The sequence below is a fragment of the Lipophrys pholis genome (genome assembly GCF_963383615.2).
Source record: "Lipophrys pholis genome assembly, chromosome: 7".
Taxonomy (NCBI): domain Eukaryota; kingdom Metazoa; phylum Chordata; class Actinopteri; order Blenniiformes; family Blenniidae; genus Lipophrys; species Lipophrys pholis.
The window spans coordinates 22,052,694-22,066,018 of NC_137638.1; the positions used below are offsets into that span (position 1 = coordinate 22,052,694).

Sequence of the window (13,325 nt, forward strand, 5' to 3'; positions counted from 1 at the left end):
GCTTTGATAGTTCTTACTTGATGATGGGCATACATTTCCATGGGATTTTATCTGCATTGGCAATGACTACTAACATCAAGATATTAGATATTAATAAATGTAATTTTTGAAACCTTATTGTTTCTTCAGCTCTGGGTTGGGATCATGAGCTAACGCATCAGCTCTGGCACGGTACCTATTTGCTACAATGCCTGTGGCATTGCATTATAAATGCACATACATATTGTGAAGCACGTGCACACACCTACGCACCAGCATCAACATGCACACACAATCTGTTGGCCATATTTCCCTGCTTATAAGGGAAGATGGAAAACATTTCTGATAGCTCATAAATTGAAGACGCACACGCACGCACACACACGCCCACACACGCCCCCCCCCCACACACACACACACACACATTTGCCAGCAGGGGGCAGGTAATAAGTTAGGGGGACATGAGAGGAAAGTGTTTTTCGTGCAGAAATTTCCAACAATAATGACAGGCTATTAGCTTAATTTCACACTGACAGGCCGACAGGAGGATTCACATCAAGTAAACACAGTTTCTTGAACCATATCTGTGGTGCTAACAGAAGCTTAGTCAAAGGTTTTACTGCCACTGCAGACATCCATATAGCAGAACACTGAGTCCTGGAAGCCACTGCCCTGCATCCCTTATATGCTTTCTTGTGCCAGATCTTGCACAGATCTTTTTTGGAATCAGGTGTGTGAGAGCAAGAAGACAGCAGAGGGTGTGTTCTTACCCCTTGTGCAAAACGGTGGCACATTAGTAAACTAAAAGAAACTGAGGCCCAAAAAACAAACACCTTGATATCATTTGAAAAGCATCTCTCAGTCTGCTGCTGAGTTAAGCGTCATTCAACAGATGACAAATGCAATCTGGAGTGAGGAAGTCTATCAACACAGGATGTGATGGCGTCAGAGCCAAAAGGGCCCCTGCAGGAGATTTTCTTCATTGGTGTTGATGTGTATAATTGAGGACATCCTTCTGTTTCTGTTGTTTGGACTCATTTCTCCATTTTATAAGCAGTCTGTGAGCTTTCAGCTGCTTGAAAACAAAACTCCCATGAGTGCATTTAGCTCAGCATACAGCACTGTTGTTGCATAATACACATCACAACAGCTGCTCAGCGTGACTTATGTTTACCTCTTCATGTCCGATATTAAAAAATGTCAGTATGGAAAAAAAAATCAAGCCAGATTGGAATGTTATCTTCCATTCATTTGTTTCCATGGTTGTCAGGTAGCCACAACTCAAGTGTGAACAGTTAAAAAAAACCACCAAAAAAAACGTTCTAACCCAAGGTTAGAAAACATTGCCAAGGATTATAAGCTAAAAAAAAGAAATAATTCAGCAACTCAAAAGCAGCAACATTCTATATAGGAGTAATACCAAATCCAAGATCCACCCTCACTGTAAAATTAGAGAGCTGAGTGAGGATCACCTGAGATAAGTAGCATGGTGCCGGTGTAGTCGATTGCAGAGCTGCCTCACATACAGCCCTTGCACACGTGGAGAGAATATGGGCTAGGAACCTTTTTTGATTCACAGCTTGCTGCCCTACATCAGTATTTCCCAGTCCTGGTCCAAAGGGATCTCATGCCCTGCATCTTTTAAATGTCTCCCAGCTCCACCATCCCCTGAATGAACGGGTCGCCACTGAGCTCTGCAGAAGCCTGATAACAAGCCGTTCATTTGAATCAGGTGTGCTGGAACAGCGAGGCATTTGAAGCACACGGGGCATAGGGTCCCTCAGGAGCAGGACGGGGAAAACCGCCCTACTTCCAAACAAATATCATTTATTGTTGTTGTGAATCCACCAAGGAAAGAATTTCTGAAGTGCCTCAGTACTTTATTCAAAAAATGTTGTTTTCATTCCTTTGCTTGTGAGGGAGAAAAGCCATCAAAAATATCTAAATGTACTAAAATATAGGGTTGTGTTTAAAGGACATTTTCCATCGTATGTACTGTTGTATACAACTCAGTGTTGAACGGGGGCTGGACCAGATTCCAGCTGCCAAAAGTTGATGGCAAGACACACACTAGACAGGTTGCTTGTTGACCAGAGAGCAAACGCAGCCAATTTGAAGTCTCCAAATACTGTGAAGAAACTGGAGAACCCAGAGAAAACCCACGCATTAATAGAACATGCAACCTTCCCACAGAGTCTGGAATTGAACCAGGGATGCGGTTGCTGCGAGGACAGTGCTAACCACTAGACCCGCTGTGCTTATGTAATTTGTATTTGAATGAAGAGGACAATAAAAAGCTGCATTCTCATGTGAGGTTTCACAGGTGTACATGACACTTTGTACGACTTGCACACACACACACACAAACACACACGCATAATGATAATCAGTTAACAAGGCTATACAAATGCAAATGCTTGACATATGAGCCCAGGCACTCTGGTTGTGTGGTTCAACATCACAGTGAAGCTGCTTTGATAAAGCTGGATCAAAGGACAGTGAAGGAGAGGCATTCAAGACCTCTGACAATAGTCCTCCTGACAAAGAGCCAGTAACTGGCTTACAAAAGCAAATGTATGTATAGTAATTAGGTTTTTTGGATGGAAACATCTGTAAGCAAGTGTTATTGAAAGGAAATGTGTATTTACAAAGGCAAGTACACAAGATCAAGGTGTCCTTACATGCTCATACACACAGATGGATGCTCATCCACTCGCTGCACACCTTTGCATAGGTGATGCTGTTAAAAAAAAAGACTCAAAGTGCAAAGTAGAGAAGTCCAGCCTGAATTCCTCATGACCAAGGTGCATTGTGGAATTCATTTCAACACTTGTCTTCTGGGATTTCATCCACTTCTTCTCTGAAGCTCCTGTGCCCCGTCTGTCATCTCCAATTTAACATTTTCACACACATCCCCACAAATCCCTCTCACTTCAGATTCTGTCTCTTGAGGTCATCGTCCCCTCTTTCCTGCTTCTCTCAATGTTTTTGCAAACTCTCGTTATCTGTGGACATGGCAGGCTTCCTTCAATATGCAAGCCTCTTGTTATTTTAAGATTGGACCCTGCGATGGCAGTGTCCTTTTTGGTTAACACTAAATTAATAATTTTTTTTAGCTTTTTTCTTTCCAACACTTTTCTCAGTCCCCCCCCCCCCCTCCATTTCCTTTATCCCACTCTTCCAGTGCGTCTCTCTGGCAGCATGCTCCCATTTTCCCTGTCTCCATTTTTATCCTACACTCTTTGCGCATCCCCACACTTCCAAACCTTTAAGCTCCCTTCTGAGAGTGTAATGCTGACAGCTTTCTCACACTTGCCTTCATTTACAACAAAATTATTCTCTTTCTTCCTCTTTGATGACTGCATTACGTGCACTGAGTTATGCACTAAGCACACGCTAAGGGAACCAGAGATGTGCCATTACATCTTCCCCAGCATTCATTTTGTATCCTCACCTCTACTTGTCTTCTTTTTGGAAAGCAGCAGGATAGCAGAAGGGCTGCCTGACATATTTTACTACATCTCCCTGGGCATATATCTTTTTTGGTTCATTCCCACTCTCCCTTCTGTTGTTGCTCTTTTACCTTTAGCAGGCGTACAGATGGCAGGAAGGCTGCATGGCACAGTTTTCTGATGGTCCAGTTGAGTGGCCGTGGCGCGTCCAGCTGGTTCATGGTGTCCGCTCTTCACGGCGCGGCCACTGGTGCCTGGCGGCTTTTCCCGGCACCAGGATCAATGCTGCCCCACTAGGGGGGCGAGGATGGGAGAGGGTCTCCAACTCCAACTGCCGAAAAACACGCAAGTCCCAGGGCATGACCCTTGACAGACAACCATCAACCTCTAACACCGCCACCACCTTGAAGCCTTTACTTCCCCAAGCAGATGAAGCTCTCCCGCGGGCAGCTCTCTGCCCCCTCTCCACTCCTTTGCTGCACGCTGCTCCTCTCCAGCTCACACAAATCCAAAGAATCCAAGGCAAGTCCAACCAGGAGCACCAAGAGCATCCGATTCCTTTCCCACCAGTAGCTGGAGTGCACTCTCCTCTGGCGCGAGAAAACCCAGAGAGTACAGTATTCCTCCAAAGAACGGAGCAGAGCCCAGCAGTGCACTACAGAGACAAGAGCGCATAGAGTGAAAGGATGCAGGTAGAGGAGGAGAAAGAGAGGAAGAGAAGGAGGAGAGATGGAGATGTGGGGAGAGGAGAGATGAGCAGTGCAGTGCAGTGCAGTAAAGCACAGAGGAAAGGAGAGGAAAGGAGAGCAACGCAGAGCGCATAAACGGAGCAGCCTGACAGGCAGTGGCTTAGATTTGAGGCTGCACACTACTGTCTCCAAGATGAAAACAGAGAGAATGGAAGAAAGAGAGAGAGAGAGAGAGAGAGAAAGACAGGGAGAATGGGGAGGAGAAAAAATATGGTTTTATACAATTAAAAAACAAGCTGACAATAAGAGTATGGAGACTGAATGTTAAAACAAATTGAAAAAAAAATTGCTCTTGTGCATGGAAAAAATAAAGGATGGAGAGAAACAAATAGAGGAGGCAAGATGGAGAGATGTGACGAGGCACTGTGTGGTGGTCAGAGGGGAAATGGGTGAAGGAGAGTGAGAGCCGTGTCTTATGGAGTGAATCCAGATGGAGAATGAAGATGGAAGCGCATTGACTAACTTGGTGTTGTGGCAGTGGAGAGAAGTACGACCTACTTACAAATTTGCATGTCAGACATCATATTTACGCATCGAAATGCACCAAAGAGTGGCGGGAAAAAACAACAACCAAGGAATGCTGAAGACTAGACTGCTGATGTGACTGTCATACTGTATAAACTCATTTTAAATGCCTCCCAACATCCTCACCTCCCCCTCGCTCATTTGATGCAATTCTGTTTGCCGTATTGACGTGAATGTTAAATTGCATTCAGAAATTTAAAAAAACACATCACATTTTCTTCATGTTCTGTACATTTCTTCAACTTGTGACTCACATATTTGAGACCAAACACCTGGAATATATGCATTATGTACCTGAGATATTTAACCAATAAAAATTTTAATGAACATTGAAAAAATGCACACCAATTGAATTGATTAGCAGTCGCAGATTTAGTATTGATAGAGATTTCCTAAACTGTCTTAAAACCAGCCTCATTTAAACGGGTCGCATTTCACACAAGCTGTATGAATAATAACAGATTCTTCAACTTTGTCAGTCTACACTAATAGCTAAATATTTTTTTGTTTTTACACCTTGCTATCTTTCAGCTCCTTAGAAACACATTCCTACAGTCGTTTTGCATCGGGCTAAGTACATCTATTCACCATCTGTTACTACAAAAAACTGAGATTACCAGATTTGATTACAAGGTAATTGATTATTCTCACTGTCTAAGGGCAGAGGGTGAATTGCATTTTGTAGAAGCTGTTGGTTCACCCACCGAGGTGCAGCAATCGAAGATACAGCCACGGCCAACCTTATCAGTGGTACACCTCTCAAAGGCTTGGATGCTTGATTGTGATGCAAACTGACAAAAATTTATAAATTAAACGAGGCATCTATTTTTGCTTCATCTTTGTTGTTTTTCCATTTCTATTTTGAACCACTCGGACCGTTCGTCTCAGGATAATTACCGAGACACAATATTTGAACACTCAAACACTTGTCACAACAAAAGGTAGGAATAAAATTACAGTTGTCATTGGGACAGCGTTGACGCGTTTGTGCTGGCTGAAGATGATTCAGTGTGATCATTTGGTGTAAAATAAAAGCCTTAGGGTTTCAAAGGTGTTGATAATAAACCAAAAAGCTTTCTGGTAGATGTACCAGACACTGTCGATGTTTTGAAATGTCTCAAAATAATGTCACAATGAATGCATCCAAGTATCTAAATATTTGAAAGTGTGTGCAAGCAGCAACATGAAGAAAGTGGAAGCACATTACTGTCATAAGGACAATGAAAGCAGAGGCCTTGTATTCGGGTTTTGGCCTGGTTCTGTTTGCACTGTAATGGACTGGAGGCAGATTGTCTAGTCTGTTTTATCCTGAGTTGGATAAAACGGTATAGAAGATGGATGGATTAACGTACTTTTGGGGAAAATGAAACCTGTAGCATAGTTAGGGCAAGAAATACTGTCACAGCCATTCTCAAAGCACAAATAAGAAACAAAGAAGGAGGCGTTTTCTTTTTTGTGTTCTTCTTCCTCAAAATTAACAGCAAAACAATAGCTGCTGCATCACAACACAAGAAGATGAGGCATAACTGACACATTGCTCTTTGACTGTGTCACGCTGAAATTCAAATACATCACTGATAGTATAGAACTCCTTTCTCTGGCAGTAAAAGTCCTAATTACTCTCCTGACTCACTGTTTGTAGGCGTTTTCTCCCTGTTAATTAAAGCCTGACATTAAGAGTATTCACCTCACTGACCACTGGTGTCCCCTGAGGACTGCAGAGACCTCTGGGATGTCTTGACTGTGAAACGTGTGAGTGAGTAGTTGTTTTTGTGCGTGTGTGTGGTGGTGGTGGTGGTGGTGGTGGTGTTGGGGGCTTCTCCCGTTGATCCCTCTCAGTTCGCACCTCTCCATCTCACTCCGTGCGATGGTTCAGCGAACACAGCAGCTTCACCCTGCACTGCTTTCATGGTGACTCTAGATGGCAACCTTCTAATGCACAAACACTGCACCAACCTCACCCCCCCTCCAACTCTCCATCACCACACATACTGCACAAGTTGAATTACATTAAAGTGTCAGCTTCTTTACTATAGTAGAGAAACACCGTCTGCCTTTTACATCAGTGACTATGTCAGGATGAAGAACAAAGCAATGGTCTGTTATTTTAGTCAAAAACAAAACAAAGAAAGTCAAGCTGCTCACTTATACCAGAAGAGGGCACCTGTTCAACACTCAGCAGCTTTGTTTGCTTTGTCCTCTCACTCTTCATGACCACACTAATTATCACAATGTTAAAAGGTATTAAAGCCCCGGCAAAAAAAACACAAAAAACAAGACCAGTCAGGAGGAGAGTTTATTCTCTCTCTGTGAATCATTTCTCCCAGTGGGGACCCAACTTGGCAGACAAGGGAGGCAATTTACTGTGAATCACTTCAGTTGAACAACCCTGAGAGCTTGAACAAGGTGGTGAAGGTAAAAATCCCAACTATCCCAAACAAATTTTGTTTTATCATGTCTTAATACGAGGTGAAAAGAGGAGTTTTCTGTGGTAATTTGGAATGAAGTTGAGAGGGAGGTGATTTATTTTTGACACTAGTATCAGAACAAAACATGGACGTGAAATGATTATTAAGCCAACTGGAGTCATAGTGTTTCATTGCCTCCAGACATGATTTCATCTTGTTTTGTGCTACTCACTACCCACAAGAAGTCAGCTGGGTGTACAAGTGGGCGTGTGTGCAAATTTATATGTGATAGCACTGAGTGGGTGTCCTATAGTCGATTCATTCTGAAACATCTTTGCTACAGGTGGACCTTGTGACATTGCCTATCTGTGCTGTGACAGGAGTGAGAAAGAAGCCAATTTCCAGCTGTCATTCAAGCAAAGCAGGAGCTACCGAACAGCTGCATACTCTTTGACGATTCTCTCTGTTCGTATTGTGAAAAGGCAACTTGTGAAAGAGCAAAGATCAGCGAGCGTCTCTCAGAAAATGAGATGGACACGTGCTATATCATTATTATGTTGCACACAAAGAATTTTTATTTGAAATCTTGGCACTATTGTTGATGAAATGTATCTAAGTAAACTAAACCACCTGAGCAGAGTCGACTGGGAGAGGAGCTTTAAAACCTGACATTAGGATCCACAAGTCAGCATTACACCACTTAGCCACATGCTATGTGATTTGTCAGAACTGAAGCTTGAATAAAAAGAAAGGTATTAATTTGGTTTGCCTCGTGGTTGTGATTGAAAGGTCAAATATATCCAGCTGATTCAGTTCCCAGTTGCCAGTTTAACTAAACAGGAGCCCCTTAATCTGCAACATTTGTTAGGTGGCATGTCTGTGGGCAGTTTAGTGACTGTGATGAGTGGACTCAGCGCACAGTCTAGAAACTAGACTTCACCTCAGGTATTCATGTCTGGTTACAAGGACTTCAACATTGCTTTACAATACATTTTCAGAATATCTTTGATTGTTGTGTCCGCCAGAGGTCAGATCCACTACAAAACCTTCCCCAGCCCCAAGCTGCTTCTCTGGTGAAGCCTGACAACATTCATCAAAACAGAAAAACGTTATAGTCTGCTGAACGGGTTCATGGATGCATTTTAACCGATCTGTTCAGAAGTGCCAGGAGCTCTAAGATGTTGAGGTTAAACTCCTTATCAAAAAATAAATAAATAATTACATCTACTGCATTGTAATGCATTTATTCATGGACAGAATTTAGAACAGACAGTGATTTCCTTTTGAGTGTCCTGAATAAAGGCTTAGTGAAATGTTTCTAATCACAGTGATCCACTCCAGGCCACAGCATAGGACTACAAAACCACATTTCAGAGAGTAGTAGATGCTATTCCAAAGGTTTCTACTCAGAGTTGCAGTGAAAGTAGGTGTCCCAAGTAGTCTCTGACAGCTACTCTGCCATCTGCTATTTAGTTCTGAGATACAGAACTGAAAAGAAGTTCACACCTATACCTGAAGTAACAGTGAAACAGTCTTAGCATGAACATACTGTGAAGTTATGATTGTGAAAACGGATCAACATGTTTATTATATACAGTTCATTTCAGCCTGTTTATGATCAAAGTCTATGAGTCCATGTAAATGGTACATTATGTTGATTCCCACTATGGGAGCTTTGTGCACATCTGTAACCCGTCTTCACCATGTGACTCATCCCAACACAATGTTTTAAGAAAAGTTATAGTGGGAAAGCACAAAGCAGGAGATAACAATGCTTCTCAACTTTATAGTCTCTCACACTCTGAATGAGGAGGTTTGTACACAAACACAAATAAACACACAAGCAAACACAACAGCGTTGATCAGTCTAAGAAACAAAATTATCTTCAACACAAGTGGTCTTCTAGGTAAAACTGGATGTGGAATCATGTGTGTACATCACGAACAGCCAATGTCGCAGTGCAAACCATTATGGGATTGATCCACAGTGACTGGATCCGATGATATTGTTTATGTGTATAAACTCAAACATAAATGTAATCACTTTATTCTGTCTCTATGTAAATTGGACAATCGGATCTCTCAACTGGACAAGATTCAATCACACTGAAAAACAAAACAGTGACCATGAAAATGCATCTGGTGCCAACTTTTGAGAGCACTAAATGACTAAAGTTATGTGTTAACAAAACTGTCTCCTCCAAACTGATGATCTTTTTTAAAATTTGGCTTCCTCTGCTTTATCGCATTATACCCTGGAGGACTGTCGGTAAGCGACAGTTAAACACTTAGCTTCAAACCTGCTCAAACAAACACACAAATGCACGTACACACACACAACGACCCCCTACTGCCTCGGCCTTGAAGAGGCAGGAAGACTTCCGCTGAGTCGGGTACACTCCTCCATCTGGAGGCAAGCAATGATTATTAGCCAGTGGGATGAAACTGCACACACACACGTGCTCACACATACACAAATAGTCCTCATGATGTGTTATTTATGTCACATTTCTTTCCACCATTACTCATTACCAAGCTCATGAGTGTTCAGAATTGTCTTAATATCCCAAAGCCCCAGTGCAGTTTAACACTACTTGAAAACTCTTAAACTATGATCATCCTAAGCTGAAAAGGGGAGAGGGGGAAAAAAAGTCATATATATGTGTTCACAACTGTGGAAGAGGTAACCGTTTTTCATCCCTGACATTTAGGCCTCAAGCAGCACTGTTGAATGATATCGGCAGGTGCAAACGGCTGTTGACAAGCAGTTGTGTTATCACTTAGGCCAGAGGTAACAGTGAGGAGATGCTACTAATTAAAAATAATGACCTGCAGGGATTGTTCGTGTGGCAACTACTTATCCTCTATTAAAGCCTCCCATAATGTTATTTCAGGTCAGAAAAGATTCAGTTCATTATTTGTATCCACCAGCCTGTGGACACAGAGTTTATCTGCCAGATCAAATCCAAAGCATTGAGCCCTAATCTGAGCAGGTTCTCCTCATAAAACAAAATGTCTATCCTGCCTTCACATCAGCTTAGTTACAGCATTTCAATCTGAAATTGTCCCTGCAAACTTTAATAGCATCTGAAAAGTGCAAGTTTTAATAGATTATACAGATGGCATAAAATTTTAAGAGCAGTCGAATATAAAACAAAGGAGATGTGACACATTCAGTATCGTCGGCGTGTTTATCCACGTTAGATAGATCTCAAATGAGCATCTGTCAATGCCTGAATGAATCTGACAAGACTACTTAAGACCAGACAATTCAGAAAATCTATGAAACAAGACTTCTAAGGTGCTCCGACTCAGAAGAGGCAACTATCTACTAAAGACAGTGACAAAAACAAACATATTCCTGCGGTTTCTGAACGTAACAAAGCGGGATACTTCACTTTTGATCGTATATTGCGACCAAAGGAATGAAGAGTGATAGTATTGTTCCTTTTTCAGAGGGAGAGACGTGGTAGGCCTGTTTACCTGGCAATATTTTCAAGGAAAAACAGCAAGCCTTCGTTGTGTTTTAAACATAAGAAAATTGTACATTTGTTAAAATAAATACCAAAATTTGTCACAACACAATAAACCAATACCATCAACAATGTACCCATTTTAACACTGGAATCAACATCATAGCCTACTGGCATCCGTCAATCTGGGAAGACTATGGTAGTTGCACCGTGGATTAGTCTGTGGTGGAGTTGCAACACCTGCTGTGACTGTACAGACCAATCCTTGAAAGGCAGTGTCTGCCGTAGTTACTGCAGGTAAACATGCTGGCCTAGATGGTGTTGCATGCTGGATGTACTCTCTGCTGTCTCCCGAGCCATTGTTCTTCCCATCTGGTCTCTCTCCTCAATTCTGCTTTTTTGATGCCGGTTTTCACAGTGGAGCGTCTACTGAGGCGGTCTGAGGATGCAGTTTTCAGGTCAACTGGATCGATGCCACCTGCCCTCAGGTCACACATACAGAATGGGGACATACATCTTTGTAGCGCAGTATAGGGCGTCCTGTAGGTCTGGGGCCAGTGGCCAGCTCACCATACAGAATGTCTTTTGGAATGCGGCCATCATCCATGCGGCAGACATGGCCCAGCCAGCACAGTCGTCTCTGTGTCAGCATGGCAGCGGTAGAACGCCCGGGCCCCCGCTACCCCCCAATTTTAAACCACACCCGAGACATACACATTGCATCCACTTCTTCAAAACACAAAGACACACCCCTACATGCATCCAACACTCTACAGGGTGCTGGGGGTGGTAGATGGAGCTCCCCCCAGCACCTCCCGCTGTGGTCTCATCCCGGCTCACTCAGGCATGGTGCTCGCGGGGGGGCTGGAGTGCGGTTCTCCCTCCCCATTCACGGTTGGATTAGTGGAGGATAGGATCTCGTGGTGGCCTGGTGGGATTGGGGGGGCTGCCAGGATTATGGGGGTCTCCCGGCCCACTTGGCCTGGGGGCTCTTGGCTTGGGTCGGGGCCTTTGTTAATTCATGTTCCTGCTTGAAAATCATGTTACTTTCTAGATAGAGCTGCACAGGCTGGTTTAATCTTGAAAATCCTGTTACTGTCTCGATAGAGCTGCTCAGGCTGTTTTAATTTATTAACAGTTAGAAAGTATTTGGATCATTGTGATAACTACAAGTAATATATGTAGCACTAACAAGGGTATTGAATGTTGTCCTCCACCCACCCCCTCAATCATCTCTTTCCTCTCTCTCTTGGAGCGTTCCCCCCCGGTTGTGTACGGCAGCCATGCCAAGTTCTAATAAAGGCGGAGACTCCAGGTCTCTTCCTGTTGCAAGAGCAAAAACTGTTCTGACACCGGAAGGCTCTCAATCACATAATATTGTTTGCCCAAGCTGCCAAACAGGACAAGGGGAAAAACTAAATGAATAAATAAGCATGGCAGACATGCTGGATATCCCTGCCTTGGCCAAGACGTCGTTGTTGGTAACATGATCTTGCCAGGTGATGCCCAGGAGTCATCTGAGGCAACGCAGGTGAAAGGCGTTGAGCCTGCATTCGTGGTAGGACTAAAAGGTCCATGCTTCGCTTCCACAGAGAAGCGTACTCAGCACACACGCTTGGTACACCTTCACCTTTGTGTTGGTTGTCAGCATGGTGTCACCCCAAACTTTCTTTTTTTGCTAGACGAGCCACAGCTGTTGTTGCCTTGCCAATGTGCACGTTCAGCTCGGCATCCAGAGAGAGGCTCCTGGAGATGTTGGAGCCCAGGTATGTGAAATTATCGACAACTTTAGGGTGTGGTCATCGATGGAGATTTGAGGAGGCCTGCTGATGTCTTGACCCATGATGTTGGTCTTCTTCAAGCTGATGGTGAGACCGAACTCGGTGCAGGAATCAGCGAAGCAGGTGATAAGCCGCCGTACTGACTCCTCATTGTGAGCAGTTAGAGCGCCGTCATCCATAAAAAGCAACTCCCTGATGAGGACTTTGCATGCCTTTGTCTTCCCTCAGAGGTATACCAGGTTGAAAAGGCTGCCGTTGCTCCTGGTGTGGCGGAAGATGCCATCCTTGAACTGTCGGACGGCGTAGCGAAGGCTTTTCCCACAACACTGAGGAGGGATATTCCACGATATTTGTTGTAATCGCTACGGACCCCTTTGTTTTTGTACAGCGTGATGATCTTCGCATCACGCATGTCCTGAGGCACTGTCCCTTCTTCCCAGCACTGCAGCAGGAGTTCATGGAGATGGTAGAGGAGAGAGCTGTCCTTTCCCGCTTTGATGACCCCCGGCGGGATTCTGTCATTACCTGGCACTTTTCTGCTTGACACTGGAGTGACCTCTCCAGGGCGCAGAGCTGGACAAAAGTTGTGGAGATCCTGGGGTGCCCAGATGTCAGAATCCCCCTCTCGGCCTTGCTGGCAGAATCCAACGGAAAGGACGAGCCAATACAGTTAGTGTCAGCGCAGCTGCAGGAGTTGCAGGAAGGTGTCACAGTGTTCCACCAACTGCCTTAGGGGCTCCACTCCTGATTTTCTGTCAGGGTTTACTCCCTTTGACTTTCCAAAAGCAATGGTAAGGCACAAGGCAGAGGTACTCGTATCTTGGAGTGGGGGGTTCTAAACGGGTACTGACAGCCAGAGCCAGCTGAGCCTGGATTTTGCGTAGGCAAGGTCGACACTCCCTGAGGTAGCTCCTCCTGGGCTACCCGCTACCTATAACATCATAACCAAAACATCCTG

At 44.0% G+C, this 13,325-nt stretch overlaps 1 protein-coding gene across 6 annotated transcripts in view; it reads right to left on the reverse strand.

The window, feature by feature from the left end:
- The window catches only part of trpm3 (transient receptor potential cation channel, subfamily M, member 3), a gene marked incomplete at both ends in the record, with an annotated part of 154,429 nt that overhangs the window by 116,250 nt on the left and 24,854 nt on the right, over positions 1 to 13,325 (reverse strand). For 2 of the 6 annotated variants that reach the window (XM_080468017.1, XM_080468016.1), the window contains one exon: positions 3,563 to 3,652. The exons of 3 other annotated variants lie outside the window; for them this stretch is intronic. In XM_080468017.1, coding sequence (XP_080324143.1) covers positions 3,563 to 3,652 — 90 coding nt within the window. Of the gene's footprint in view, positions 1 to 3,562; positions 3,790 to 13,325 lie in introns of those variants that run through there. One more of the 6 variants, XM_080468018.1, reaches the window with a different exon arrangement.